Below are 15,465 nucleotides of genomic sequence, written 5' to 3'. Positions count from 1 at the left end.
ACACAGACACATACACACATGTATACAACCAGTGGTATAAACCTTTTAAAGCTAACTAACACAGGGGAGCTAGAACTTATTCCTGTTCTCTTCCTGTCATTGTCCTTGATAGGCTCCCTGAAGGTCAGGTGATATCAGATGCTCTCCAGGACTGTACAGAGCTATCAGACATGAATGGAAAGATCAGACCAATTCCATTTTTACATGTACTGCTCTTTTTACAAAAATGTCACAGAAGGCTTCACAGATGACCATAGAACTGTAGCCTGACGTTGTCATACTCATAATTCTAGTCAGAATATGAGTCTGAGAACTCTCCGTTGGGCTTTGACTACAGGGCGTGTTTCAAACGAGCCTGGAAAACAAATGCCTCTTTGCTCAATTGGATAGATCTACAACCAATCAGAGCAACAGAGTATGTGACGTATGTTAAGCACCGCATAGTTGTTGTCAACAGAACTAAACTACAAGTAGACTTGAAGTATGCTTGAAGAATGAATACAAACGATTGTTGCCGGTGTTGTAAAATTAATTTAAGGGTAAGGGGAGTACTTGTTCACACGGTCAACCTTTTTGAGCGAAACAATAAAGGGCAATGCACATACGAACAAGTTCTCCGTTTAGGATTACAACTCCACAAAAGAAAAGGAGAAACCACAATGGCCACTAGGTTTTCATTGTGTCCCATCTTCTTCGCGACCATCAGGGCCAGCTGATAAATTACACTTTTACCGAATCCCGTAGGAAGGATGGCAAAAACATATTTTCCATCGACAAATGCCTTGATTGCGTCTCTCTGTTTCTCTTTCAAAATTAATGCGCTGTCGATGTCTTCTAAAACAGACTCGATAGCAGAATCATAACATCCCATATCTCCAGCGGTAGCCATGTTTGTTCAAAACGAATTCAACTTAAGCGCTGTTTTGTGACGTGGGTGATTACGTTACTGTTGATCATCTGTCCATCATCGTATAAAGCCCGCCCTGGCAATTTCATTGGTTCGCCCAGATTCTGGTTTTCTGTAGTTGGTCCCCAATACGAGACCCTCCAGACCCAACTTCCCGACCAAATTTTCTTTAGGGCGGGGAGAAGTTGGGCTGGCAGCCAGGCTAATAGAACTGTGCCTAAATCAACCGAAAACTGAAATGACAAAGATGCCAGAATAACTAGTACGCTGTTGTGTTGTGTTCATGTCGTCTTGCATGTGAAACACCCTGCAGACAGCTCTCTTCTTCTAGGTCGTTCTCTTTGTCTCTCTCTCATTAACACAGTCCAGTGCTCTCCCTTGTCTCTTCTCATCTAACTCTGGATCTGCATCCTCCTTCCTCCTCTATCCTCGTTAGAGTTTTTTGACAAAAGCAGTTTGAGATGAGGAAGTCTGCGTGCTTCAGACAGGATGGGGGAGAAGGACAGAGAGAAAAAGACAAGAGTGAGAGAGAGAGAGAGAGAGAGAGAGAGAGAGAGAGAGAGAGAGAGAGATGGAAAGAGAGCGAAAGAGAGATTCTTGTCCTTCATCTCTTTCATTGTCTTCTAGTGGGAAACAATGTGTTAAAGGTTTTTGGTGGCTGAGAAGCTCTGGGAGTAACAACACAGAGTTCTGACACAATGAGACTGGAGTCAGAGGTCATTCGCCCTGCAGAGAGAGACCCGCGCAGAGAAACTCATGACAATGACCCGGGGAAGACCAGAGGGGGGGCAGAGAAAGACAAGAGACAGACCAGAGATACAAGAGAGGCCATCACGGCTGTATCCCGACAGGAGAAAGAACAGAGAAAGACCAGATCTTGACATGAAATCTTCCGCATCCCTCCTCATTTTTACACCCTATCATCCATCCATCCCTCCAATGCTCCACTTGTCCCTCCACCCTTCCATCTCTCAATTCTCCATCTCTCCATCCCTCCACCCTTCCATCTCTAATCTCTCCATCCCTCCACCCTTCCATCTCTAATCTCTCCATCCCTCCACCCTTCCATCTCTCCATCCCTCCACCCTTCCATCCCTGGCCTGTTAGGCTGCCGGAGCTCAGAGGGATAATCCAGCTAGATGTGTCACCTGGAAAGTCAAGAGCAAACAGTGGAAACTTAACCAGGGATTATCCCTGACAGATTACAATATCATCAATACGCAGACACACACACCCACATGAAGCGTGTTTCCAGGAGGACTGGTTCTGGCCCGTGCAGGCCAGATGGGCTGAGACTGCACGTGTTGAGCTTCACCTGCTGCTTCAGCAGCTCAGGCTCTGATCCTATTAGTGAGTGGATGAGGAGATGGACATCAGACTGGCAGGGCCTCCAGGCCCAGCCGACACGTCTGTCCAGGGGATTGGGCCACGCCCCAAACTCCCTCCGCCCTCCCAGGCTCTGAACCCTGACCCCTGGTCCTCATTAATGGCCAACATATGTCAGGTCAGCCCGTTGTTCTATACTGCTAGACTTGGGGAGGAGTCTCCATGCATGGAAAAGTACATTCAGATTATCAGATAGTTACAGGGAGTCAGATGGCTGAGCGGTGAAGGAGTCGGGCTAGTAATCAGAAGGTTGCCAGATCGATTCCCCGCCACGCCACATGATGTTGTGTCCTTGGGCAAGGCACTTCACCCTACTTGCCTCGGGGGAATGACCCTGTACTTACTGTAAGTCGCTCCTGATAAGTGCGTCTGCTAAATGTAATGTAAATGTAGATCATCTGTATGAGAGGGGATTTAGATGACAACTGGTGGGAAGGGGGGAACACTGGAGGAGAGAGAAGAGGAGAGGAATGGAGAAGAGAGGAGAAAAGAGGGGAGGAGAATAGAGGAAAGGAATGTCCTCCATGCTATGCTGGATGTTACAGATGAGTCTCCAAGCAGGAAACAGTATTCCCATGTGACAGGAAGTCAAAGTGATTAACATATTCTTGCTTGCGAGTGAAAAGCTTGTTGTTGCTCAAGTGTGACAACTAATATCAGGCTGTGGGGGGGGGGGGGGGGGGGGGGGGGGCAAGACACAGGAAGGGAGGGAAAGAAGAGAGAGAGAGTGAGAGAGAGAGCATGTGTGTGATGTTAGTGCCAGTATGGCTGCCAGGTCTCTGTGAGTGTGCTGTATTCTATAGAGAGACACAGGCTAGCCTCCAAACTGGCAATAGAACCAAGACACACACACACGCACACATAAATACGTACACACACATACGGTCTGGGCTGAGATGAAAGGCGTCAGGACCAATCAGAAGTGAGTTAGGGGCGCCCTGGGAGGAAGTTGGTTGGCCACAGGCATTCTGGGATGTCTAGCTGAACGACTCCCAGAAACAGAAACAAACCATAAAGGAGTTTGGGAGCGAGGGATGAGAGGGAGGGATAGATGAAGAGGGGAATGGAGCGTGGCTGAGGGAGGGAGGAAAAGGAGTGAGGAAGGGGAGGGGAAAGAGTACTGTGTGAGCGCTATGTTATTGTAATCAACTGAAACGACATTCTATTCTAAAGTTTACTTTTCATTCAATCCGTTCTCAAAAACGGTGTGTGTGTGTATGTGTGTATGTGTGTGTGTGTACCTCTCTCTCTCATCAGTCTCTCAGAGAGTGTGGCATTATTGGTGTTGGCCTGACTCAGTGGGATGGAGGATGGAGCAACATGCTTTCTGCATTTTCGGTTCTCTTCATGTGGTGACAGGAAGTACACACTGGAAGAGGAGAGGAGCAGGAGAAAGAGGGAGGGAGAGAGAACGAGAGGGATGGAGGACTCAGAGAAAAGCTTATCTTTTCTTTTTTGCTTCAAACCCAAGGATGTCCTCCTCAAACTCCTTCACAACCTTTCCCCTCCTCTTCTTCCTCTCTGTTCCTCTTCTCTCTGTCCTTTACTTCTTTCCCTCTTCCTCCCTGTCCCTCTCCTCCTCTTCCTGTGGTGGGGTGGTCTCAGTGAATGCTATCTCATCAGGCAGCCTTTATAATCTAACTAGAAAAATATGGAGCATGGAGAGACTTCAAACCCCCCAGACACACGCTCATACGCCACAGCGACTGCCCTGTGCACACACACATGCACATGCAGTGAATACGTAAACATACACCCAGGCAAAACACTACATGCACACATACAATTATACTTCACATGTATACACAAACACCACACACATACAAACAAACACATAGATAAATACCGCACACATACACACACACACCACCCATGTGAAGCATGGCATGCATCCTTGTAATAGCCTTTCATCCGCCCCAGAGAAAGCCGGTGTTTATTTTTCCTGGAGGGAGGAGGGCTGCCAGCCACACTGATGATAAGGTAGGTCGAGGGTCAGTCTGTATCTAGAGGGGAGGGGTGGGCGGGGAAGAGGGCAGGAGTGTACATACTGGATTTACCGTAAAAAATTTTGACAACAGGATGATAATATGGCAGCTCAGACAGGACACAGAGGAAGGCTCAATCCCGCAAGCGCCTCAATCTCAAACCCGAGCAACCTTCCAAAAACCTCCCGCTCTGTCGCTTCCCCTGGTTTGCCCCACGGTTAGACTACCCTGAGGTGATCCAAGAGGGGCCGGGTTATCCATAATATGACAATCAATGAGTGCAATGAATTAAACCAATTATCCAGATTATCGTGTGGACAGACAGAGGGAATGGGGAACATGTGCTGATTATAAGATCAATAAGGGGATCTCAGATTTTCAGGTCAGTATGGTAACTGATGCCACAGATCAATACTTACAGAAGCTACACTATGCAACACGCTATCTTTATTAACAGCAGTGAAGGCAATACCAGGAACCTCCAACCCTGCAGAGTTATCCTCCTGGAGGTGTTCCGTCCAACCCTGCAGAGTTATCCCCCTGGAGGTGCTCCGTCCAACCCTGCAGAGTTATCCTCCTGGAGGTGCTCTGTCCAACCCTGCAGAGTTATCCTCCTGGAGGTGCTCTGTCCAACCCTGCAGAGTTATCCTCCTGGAGGTGCTCCGTCCAACCCTGCAGAGTTATCCTCCTGGAGGTGCTCTGTCCAACCCTGCAGAGTTATCCTCCTGGAGGTGCTCCATCCAACCCTGCAGAGGACAGTTAATCTGACAAGGGCCCAAATCCCAGACTCTCAGCATTCCCCTTACTGTCATCTGAACGTAGTGTCTGTTCATTGGCAAAACTTAAACACACATACACACAAGCATCAGTAGAAGGGAGAGTGGCAGGTGTCCGTGGTAACCTATGTGTCCAGCAAGGTTACTGTGGCGACAGCAAACTCAGCAGTGAGACAGAAAGTTTAGGCCTCACTGGACAGGCCTTTTGATAGGGCACTGGGACCACCCAAAATGTGAGCTGTGCCTTAAGTGGACACACATGTACACAGACATGTACACACACATAACTTACTGTTCTACCTGCCAAGTCCACACCAAGACAGTGAGTTTTGTGTGGAAAGTGTAGGATGTGAAACCAGTGGAGATATAAAGAGAGAGGTTATGGAGAGAAGGAAAGGTGGAAAGGGAAAACAATGAGAAATTGAGAGACAAGGAGGGGAAAAGGATAAGGAGAGAGGAGAGAAATAAGGAGAACGGGTGAGAAGTAAGTCAAAGAAAAGGGTTCCCCAAACCCCCCACCATGCTTATTAAATGACTGCGGGGGCATGTCTGGCTGTACCCCACACAACTCAGACCTCCAGGATATCATAAGATTAATTGTGACAGCCAAAAATAACAACAGACCCGTTTCCACGGAGACAGGGGGCCTCCGAGCGCACACTTAGGAAATCAAGGTTTTCTTTTTTTCTCTATTTTCCTGAAAATGATTCATGTTGATGTCATTGGTGTGTGTTAGATGGCACATGTGGAGGGGTGTGAGGAGGAAGGGGAGGGAGGGAAGGAGGGAGAAGAATGAAGAGCGGGGGGAGAGGAGGAACAAAGACCATGGTGTGCTGAGGTTGAAACATACAATGTGAAACAGCTTTAAAATAGGAGGACTGAGTTAGAGTTAGCTTTATAGAGGTGTGTGTGTGGGGGGGGGGGGAGTACATAGGCTGCTACTGGTTGTGCGGGTCAGAGGTCAGGAGTCAGGGTTGAGGCCTGGGGCTGACTCTGCTGTAGATACCTGAGAACAGGAAACAGGCAGGAATGGAGGCGTGAGAGACCAGTGAGAAACACAGTGGTGTTGCTGCTATGTTAATCCATGCATACATCTCTCTTTCGGCATCGTTCACTGCAGACAACCAATCAGAGCACTGCCAGGGAGACAGTGTTATGTGGGCCTATCACAAGGCGTTCCTCTGATGATTTTGTCCCGTGGTGGGGGTGTGACTGGATGCATGGTGACTTGTTCCCTGCACACCCAAGGTCCCTGTCCAAATGGACCAGACTCTTCCCAGAGGCCTCAGTCTGCTGTCTCTGTGTATGTAAATTCCACAGGGTGGTAGCCCCCCAGCCTCCCTTTTGTAGGGGTGGTGTCTGCAGGGTTCTGATGGCCCCCACACAAAGACAACAAAGGAACAGATATGCAGCCCTTTCAGTTTTTTGAGGAGCCCTGAAATGGCTGTCGTTCCCCCACAACTCTCCACCATAGAACCTTAAAGCACTGGTAGTTAATGAATGAATGAATGAATGAAAGAACGGAAAAAAATGAACATTTGAATGGGGCTGGAGTTTGTGACCTCTGACCTTTACCTGCAGAAAGGAAGATATAGGCCATGTGACTCTGCCCCCAAGGACAGCAGGGCCTGTGGATGAGGGCTCAGAACTGATGAGTCATATTTAAAGCCTATTGGTAAACAGAACACACATTGGGACTTGTCTCTGGTTGGGCCATGTTCCAGTACTTTTCCATGCTCCTGGCTCTTTGACAGTTAGGTAAACCTGTAGAGGACTTATCTATCAGGAAATGGTGGAGCCTTGAAAGCCCCATGCAAACACATGCAAATGAAGACACAGAAACATCCAATAGCACTCCTGGAGGAACATGCTTTATCCCTTTATTACTGTCTTTATTGACCCCTTCATTCCTAATCCCCCTCGCTCTCTCTCTCTCTTTCCTTACAGTCTGCTCTTTCTTTATTTTCCGACTTACCTTTCCACTCCTCCCTCTGCCCACTTTCTCTCTCTGCTATCTCTCTCTTTCTGTCCTTCTTTTCAATCCAGATGGTTCTACAGTGTATGTTGGTGTATTTTTACGCTCCTTTCAGTGTTGACCATGAAACTATGGAGAGGTGTCTGTATTGAGAGTTCCAAGTTTCATTCAACCAGGGGTTTCCTCTCTGCCATCTTCTCCAAGACTCTGCCTCAATCCCGGGGTCTCTCCTGCGATAGCTGCCCTTGAGCCTGTTCAAGCTCCTCCCACCCTGACCATGTCACACACGCACGCACGCACACACACCATCACCCCCACCCACTGGGGCCACAAGTGTCAGGTCAAGCATGGTGCAGGACACACACACACACACATAGAGGACCCCAGCTTGCTCCCTGCTCCCTGTACAGTTCACTGAGCAGGACAATAGCTCTATCCATCTTCTCAGTGCTCATTGTGGAGCTGACCAGAGAAGAGAATGAAGCTCCTTTCACAGAGAAACCTTCTCTGTCCTCTAATCATCATCTGTTCTCAAGTTAAGAGGAGAGAGGGTGGAGCTGTAGGGTGGGTCAAGAGAACAGAGGTCCTCCCAGACTGTTTGTCTGATAACCGACCCCACAGTGGCATTACGGCTTTAAAAAGACTACAACAAACTTGTAGAGAAGGAAAAAGGCAGTTCATTTATCACGTTTCAGAAAACCATGTTACGGGAACAATCTCTTGATCCATGCATAGATGCACACACATACATACACACATTCCTATTTGCAAGTGTGGCCCTTGCCCAATTTGACCCCGGAGTCTCAGTACCATGTGGCCCCCAGAAAGGAGGCAATGCCAGTACACACAGGCCCCCTGTCCCCTGGTTCTGGGGAGAGCTGTGGAGCAGGCTTCCACATGAACAAAGCATGGAGCTAGTGGGTATGAATTAACATAGGTCATCGGGGCACACAGATACACACGCTCACACACACATGCTCACACACACTCACTAGTCAATAATGTATTTGGCTGAAGCTAAGACTAATGTATGTGGATGTGAGAGAAAGAGAGAGACAGGAAGAACGAGAGAGCAATTGTTAAATACACTGTTTAAGTATTTTGTGTTGTGTACCAGATTACATCTTTGAGTGAATGCCATGTGGTGTGCCATGGCTGCAGTAGGAAAACTTTAAAAGGGTGCACTGTCTCCTTAAGAACCACCCAGACTCTGCTCCCTTCCTGTTCTAGGTACCGTAACAAAGGAAGTAGAGGGCCAGTCCAAAAGTCACATGCTCGGTTTGTCTTTGTTCCACAGTAGAGGTGTGTGTTCTGCTGGGACAGCCTTCTGGGAGGCCTGCATTCAGACATGGAGCCTTCAGACTTTCATCACCCTCTGATGTAGGAATACAAATGACAGAATAGATCCAAAGGAAACTCTTAGAGCAGTTAAAATAGCACACTCATTAAGTTTGCCATTTTATAGTATGTTTAGCACTAGCACCAGGTTTGCAAATGGGGTAGAAGGAGATGTTTTGATAGGTGTGTGATAAATGTTTCACACTTTACTCTAAGTAAACTGCCACCTTTGATTAAAAAAAATCAATTAGAGAGTTATTGACATGTTCCAAGTGTTTAACCGAGCACTTGTATTAACCCAGCGGTGGAAGGAACAGACAGAGGTGGAAGGAACAGACAGAGGTGGAAGGAACAGACAGAGGTGGAAGGAACAGATTGCATAAGATGAGTTTAAGCTCTAAATCGGAAAGCTCTGAACATTCTTCTCTGGTCAATGTTTATCAAAATTATGTTGATAGAGATCTACGGGCGAACCATTGTAACTTATTGATAATCAAGAAATCTCCCTGACTGCTGTGGGAGTGATAAAAAATAGTCCTAGGATCAAGCTAATGACATTATACTAGGTTTAGGCCTTGGTCTTGTAACAAGAGATCCTCCATTCTAGCTGTAGCAGTGGACCCAACCAAAAGACAGTTTTCTGGGTTTTACGGTAGTCGGTAGCTGAGAAGAATCCTAGGAATGTGGAAAGCTGCAATTCATATTGAAACAAGACCAGAATGTGTGGGAATGAAAGGAAAATCGTACCTGATTACAATGTAGCTAAATTAAAGAAGCACATATACCACACACAAATATACAAATATAAGTCTATGTTAGATGCAGTTCTATTCAAGATTATGAGATGTGTCTGAGCTTTTAGTACAAACTTTTAGATTGAGTGCCAGAATACTGCACCAAGAAGCATTGTGTTTACAGCTATACTTGCTAGTATGTGATATTACAGTAGTCTATCTCAAACTAAAACAATGAATAAGAAAAACAGAAGGATACATTTAATTTCTTAGTACAAGTTTTATCAACCTATAAAGAGTTACATAAAGTTGTTCTGCTAACTTAAGTTGTATGAAGTTACATCAAGTTGTATTAAGTTACATGCATAACAACTCTTTCTCTTGGTTATGTGCAGTTTTACAAAAGCAAACTTCCCTAAACTCCCCTACACAGCCGCCTCACTTCTGCCTGGTAACAGCAATTCCTTCCATTGGTTTAACACTAATTTGTGTCTCCTCCCGCCTGTGTGTGTGTGTGTGTGTGTGCATGTGCGTGTGTGTGTCTGTGTGTGTGAAAGAGCGCGAGAAATACATAAAGAGAGAAAGAGAGGGAAAGAGAGAAAGAGAGAGAGAGAATGACAGCACAAAAAATAGAAGTGTGTGGGGTCTTTCCCCAGAACTTTCCTAACTTTATTAGACACGTTTCTCATACTGCAGATGGTTGACTTGAGTTGAGTATTCCTGCTGTTGCATCAGACTCAGCAAGCATGGCAGTAAAATGAAACCAATCTATTGTTACTAAACCAAAGCCTGAAACTGTCTTTTGTTTTAACCTGCATCACTCTTACTCTTTAAGTGATTATTTCAAATGTATATATAGGCAAGGATATTTACATAGAATAAGATTAATCATTTTTGTAATTTTCCATTATCACTGAAAGTGCACAATGCATTGAATTAGTCATTGACCACCAACAGGGAATGGTGAGGAGAGTGTGAAGACGAAGCCCTCATAGTGCCCCCTATGGTTCAAAATAGCAGCTTAGAATGTTCTACAGCCTACCAGACAGGGCCAGTTTTGGGGTGTCCATAGCCCCCATCCCCCTAAAAATCTCCCCCCTTCCACCCCCAGCGTCCCCCTCACCTCCTCCCTTTCGGCCATCCACCACCCCGGACCCTGGGCCCTCCCAACTCCATGCCCATAGCAGCGAACCAGCGGCCGGGGGAAGGACTAGGAAGCAGAGGGAGGGGGGTTCTACTCGCAATAGACTCTCCTTCCCAGTGCGCTCCCTCACAGACTCGCTGCTGGCTTTGATCTCCCCCTTCCCTTCCCCCTCAACCCCCCTCCTTAACAACAAGTAACGTCATCGCAAGGTCCCTGTGAAACGCAGCCTAGTCTGGCAGGGATCTGCGCTCGAGCTCTCAGAGGGCTTACGTACACTGACGGAAGAGCAGCATCCGCGCGCAACAGTTCCACGAGCAGCAGCACCTTTTCTAAACACTTTTTTACACTTCTTCCTGCAGTGAAGGCAATGAACCCGACTAAACTAACTAAAGATATGGAACACCAGCTGCTTTGCTGTGAAGCCGACGCGATCAGAAGGGCATACCAAGATGTCAACTTACTCAACGACAAAGTTTTAAAGACTATGCTAAAAGCGGAGGAGATCTACCTTCCTTCTCCAAACTACTTTAAGTGTGTTCAAAAAGAAATCGTCCCCAAGATGAGAAAAATAGTCGCGACGTGGATGTTAGAGGTGTGTATGGTTTACAAGCTGCATGGCTCTGCACAGCCAGTTAGTTCTTAAAGCATTATTGATCAATGTCCATAGACGGCCGTGTAGGCTACTCAATCGATAATTTCGGTAGGTTATAGGAGGCTATAGTTTGGTTTAAGTTTGGTGTCTATGTGTGGTTCTTCCTCTTAGGCCCCATAAAGTTGTGACTAACGTGCCCTCCGCGTCCCTCGGCCTATGTGACAGAGCAGTAGCTGAATTCTGCGGTATCTTGTTGCCTATCTGCGTGCATAATAAGGCAGATGCAACTTAATTGTCCATTTGCTATCATTGTATAAAAAGTAGGCAAATGTGCTGACTTGACTACAGATATTCCGAATTAATATCAATGTACACGTATGCAGTCTGACTCGTGCCCGTATTACGCGCCATCTTTGTTGTCGCTTGGGAATGTTTTTAATATTATAAAAAATCCACAATAATCAGAAGAATGACAGTTTATCGATCAGAATACTGAAAAGTGTATCTTTACGATGGCTGGCTAATATTTCTTAATTTAATGCAGATGTGAGTGCAAGCCCCTCTTGTTTAGCTTGGTCTTTGAGTCTTAATATAGGCTACATCACTTTGTGAAGGTCTCCCCACAAATAGCTTATGGTAATTATGGCATCAAGAACGTAATTTCAATAGTCGGATTTGGTACTTAATCGATATATCTACATTTACATATATTTAGTGTTGGCATTCCCGGTTAATATACATTTTCTATTAATTTCCGAAGTTGTGAGACCGAACAGGAGGTCCATGTCGAGAAGTGCATGTGGAAAATAACTGTTTCTCAATAACTAAATTGTTTTGGTGTTTCCTGTTTGACAATTCGACATATTTGGACGGAGATTGATAAAGCATGACTTAACAATCATTTACATAGCAACTTTATCAACGGGGATAATTTTAAAGTATTTTTAATTCTTTTTTGAAAAGATGGCGAACTATAAATTGAACTGCAAACTCGTATTAACGCCACCTTTGTGTCTTTGACTGAATTGACTGAAAACGACTTAACGACTATTTAATATGACGGCAAAACATTGGAGAATAATTGAGAACAATACGACCTGCATATTTATGAATAAGTTTGCATTAGGCGGCTTGTAGTGAAGGTAGCATATAGCATAAGAACCATTTAAAGAATTAGGCATAGGCTATAGGCTATAACGCACCTTTTCAGTTTTTGGGGTTGGCACAAATAGTTTATAATTGGCAAGAGGCATTTCGTTCACACTTTAAGGTATAAAGTTAGTCAGCAACAGATTATCGACTATGTAAGGGTCTGATTCCTTAAATTTGGATGCATGGTTCTTATGGCCGTTTTGCTTTTTCAGGTCTGTGAGGAGCAGAAATGCGAGGAGGAGGTATTCCCCCTGGCTATGAACTATCTGGACAGGTTTCTATCAGTAGAGGACACAAGGAAAACCAGATTACAGCTGCTGGGTGCAACTTGTATGTTTCTGGCGTCCAAGATGAGGGAGACAGTTCCTCTGACAGCAGAGAAACTATGCATCTACACAGATAACTCCATAGGACCGGATGATCTGAAGGTAAGCCATGCAGCATGTCTTCCACTTTGGAATATTACATAACATGTCCAACTAACCAATAGCCTATGCGTTTTCTATATATGATGTGGGAAAGAAACTCTAGGCCTAATAAATGGCCCTTTAAAATAAATTAAGAGCCCTAAAATGGCCTTCTATCAATTGATTCGAAACAGCAGGCCTCTCTTCAGAATGTAACTCTCATGAGATAAGTCTTCAAATGGTAGGCCCTAGCCGGTGGGCCTCAGAACTAGTTCTTGTGGGTAACAATGCAGAAAGTATGGCAACATTGCCCTCTAACGGACAACATAAGAACTGACTCAGACCAATAGTCTCTGTGATTTCTTGTACCTTGTGCTGTTAAATAATTGACTGAAACCATTTACAATTTTAAATGTAGGTAAGCATAATTAAGTGTCTTTTAATTCCTCATTTAGACCTTCTCTCTTATCACATTTGTACGTTTCTTGTTACAGCATATGGAGGTGTTGGTCCTGAACAAGCTGAAGTGGGACCTGGCCTCTGTGACACCTCATGACTTCATAGAGCACTTCCTGTCTAAGCTGCCTATCCACCTGAACGTCAGGCACACCCTGAGGAAACACGCACACACCTTCATTGCTCTCTGTGCAACTGGTACGGATCCAGGCAGCATCCATTCAGACGTCCATCCATCCATTCTAATTTCCTTATCTCAATCCTCCATGGTCCTGCCACTCACCACAACCATCTCCTCCTCCCTTCCTCTCCCCTCCAGATGTGAAGTTCATTGCCGTCCCTCCATCCATGGTGGCGGCAGGCAGCGTAGTAGCTGCGGTCCAGGGTCTGCTTCTGAAGCACCACGACAACACCCTCTCCTCCCAGAACCTCACCTGCTTCCTGTCCCAGATCATCAGGAGCGACCCGGTAGGTGTCACCAATTCTCCTTGGCTATGGCGGCCATTTTAGTTTAGTCTGAATGTGTCTTTAGTCTAACAGTAGGGGCTTATTCATTTGTGTTAGAATGATGGAGCAGGTTTAACCCTCAAAGACAGTTGACTTAAGTTCTTCGAAGTAGATGTGTGTAGGTTGCTGATAACTAACTGTTGATCTCCTCTCCTTTTAGGATTGTCTGAGGTCTTGTGTAGAACAGATTGAGTCTCTCCTGGAGTCCAGTCTGAGACAGGCACAGCAACACACTGTCTCCACGGAAACAAAGAGGGTTGAGGAGGACGTGGACCTCTCCAGCACACCCACAGATGTCAGGGACATCAACATCTGATTGTCGTTTCACTGTCGTTTCTGACAGACAGCAATATCTGATTGGCCTTGAATGACTGACATCAGCATGTGATTGGCTGGTTGGTCCCCTTCTCATCTGTGGACACACCTATGAGGTTCTGTCTCAGCCAGGATGATTTATAGGAAGGGAGGACACCAGAGAAGAAGGAGCGGGTCATGTGACCTTCTGGTTAGCCCTGCCCCCCGCCCGCTGTGGGGGCCCACCTCCTCTTGTTTACCCATGCCTTGACATGGCAGCAAGCAGGATGGAACACCTCAGTAGTGTCTAAAGGGCCAGTCCCGGCCCTCTCCCTTTCTACTGCCCCGCCACTCCCCGGCTGAGGGCATCCAAAACAAACACACATAAACTTCTTTCAGAAGCTCTATTGCTTCAGCCAAGCCACAGATTGAAACTTTGTAACCCTCCAATATTAAACTAGGATTTTGAAATACTCAGATTAGACCTGCCTACATCCAGAAAGGTCTGGCTAGTCTGGCATTGTTATTGATGTTGTTTACCTTTGTTTGGAATAATGATAAACAGAAAAAGCCTTTTATGTTTGTTACTTTCTTATCTTGGCTTAGTGTGGTAAAGATTACAACCTGGGCATTTGTGTATCCTTGCTTCCTTATGTGTGTAGTGTCTTCATAATTTAGGTTTCGTTAACATTTCTGAGATTGTAGTTGGTCTCTGTCAAAATGGCTTCCTATCTCTCCAGTATGTGCTCAGTCAGTGTACTGCTTGGTTCTATTTCCTACACGGGCTCACTGCTAGGGCTGAGGTTTTAAGGAAGACCCCTTGACAAAAGCTGTCATCTAACCTTGCTGACCAATTTACAGTCTGTAGTTTGAATTTTGTTTATTTTGTTTTTGTTTTGGTATAATTATCTAGAGTTATATCCTTGCTAATGCCATTTCATTTGATGAAAGCACTTTTGTTCAGATTTGCTGACTCATGAAAAAATGAAAACATTGTAACATTTTAAAACATTAGCAAAAATGTCATGGGGAGGACATGGTGTATTTTTTAACGGAAAGGGTGCTGGGTTTGGTCGGGGGATGGGTGGGTGGGTGGGGGGGTGCTTTGGAGATGATTTTGCACAAACCTGAAGACTTGGGCTGCGGTTTTGTTTGAAGTGGGCCTAAGAGCAGGACAAGTGGGAGAGGGGAGAGAGAAGGGAGGGAGGAGAAGGGAGGGAGGAGAAAAGGGGAGGGAGGAGAAAAGGGGAGGGAGGAGAAAAGGGGAGGGACCCTCAAAGCCACCAAACTGGGCTGGAGGGTTAGATGCTGAGGTCTTATTGTTCAAGTAGAGAGGTGAGCAGAAGAGAAGACAAGACAGAACAGAGGGAGAGACACTCCTTACCAAGCTGCTAAGGACCAATCCACGGCATCGTGTCAAACCTTTTATGAAAAACAAGAAAGAAAAAAAAAAAGCTTTTTCTCCTATTGTTTTGCTGCTATATATTTTTTGTTTTGTTTTTACATATAAAATGTCAATGTACTACCATGAAATAGATTTACATTTTCTCATAGAAAATTATGTTATTGACATACTTGTTTTTATGTAGATTTAAGATGATTTGTTTTTACACATGATTTCTGTGCTATTCCAAAAAAAAAAAAAAAAAAGACAAAGAAGAAATATGAAACAATAGACCAAGGTTCTGATCCACAATACCTCATCTTACAGTCAAGATGTATGTCTTAATTTAGTCTGTTTTCAATTGTAGATCTTATTGTATTGGACTTGGATGGTTCAGATGGGTGTGAGGAGACTGCTATAGGTGGACG

General features: G+C 45.4%; 1 protein-coding gene across 1 annotated transcript; it reads left to right on the top strand.

Moving 5' to 3' along the window:
* The first annotated feature begins 10,367 nt into the window (after positions 1-10,367).
* On the top strand, positions 10,368-15,088 carry ccnd1 (cyclin D1). The gene is made up of 5 exons (XM_047042500.1): positions 10,368-10,837; positions 12,202-12,417; positions 12,891-13,050; positions 13,172-13,320; positions 13,520-15,088. The coding sequence occupies exons 1-5, from the start codon at positions 10,613-10,615 to the stop codon at positions 13,673-13,675; spliced, it is 906 nt and encodes a 301-aa protein (XP_046898456.1). The 5' UTR covers positions 10,368-10,612; the 3' UTR covers positions 13,676-15,088.
* The last annotated feature ends 377 nt before the right edge of the window (positions 15,089-15,465 follow it).

The sequence above is a fragment of the Hypomesus transpacificus genome, chromosome 19, assembly GCF_021917145.1.
Source record: "Hypomesus transpacificus isolate Combined female chromosome 19, fHypTra1, whole genome shotgun sequence".
NCBI lineage: Eukaryota > Metazoa > Chordata > Actinopteri > Osmeriformes > Osmeridae > Hypomesus > Hypomesus transpacificus.
This window is presented reverse-complemented; position numbering and strand designations above follow the sequence as displayed.

Excerpts from the sequence above, each read along its gene's own strand:
- ccnd1 (XM_047042500.1), top strand. The coding sequence starts at position 10,613 with ATGAACCCGACTAAACTAACTAAAGATATGGAACACCAGCTGCTTTGC. Across the intron at positions 10,838-12,201 it reads TCGCGACGTGGATGTTAGAG|GTCTGTGAGGAGCAGAAATG; the intron begins GTGTGTATGGTT and ends TTGCTTTTTCAG. Across the intron at positions 13,051-13,171 it reads CATTGCTCTCTGTGCAACTG|ATGTGAAGTTCATTGCCGTC; the intron begins GTACGGATCCAG and ends TCTCCCCTCCAG.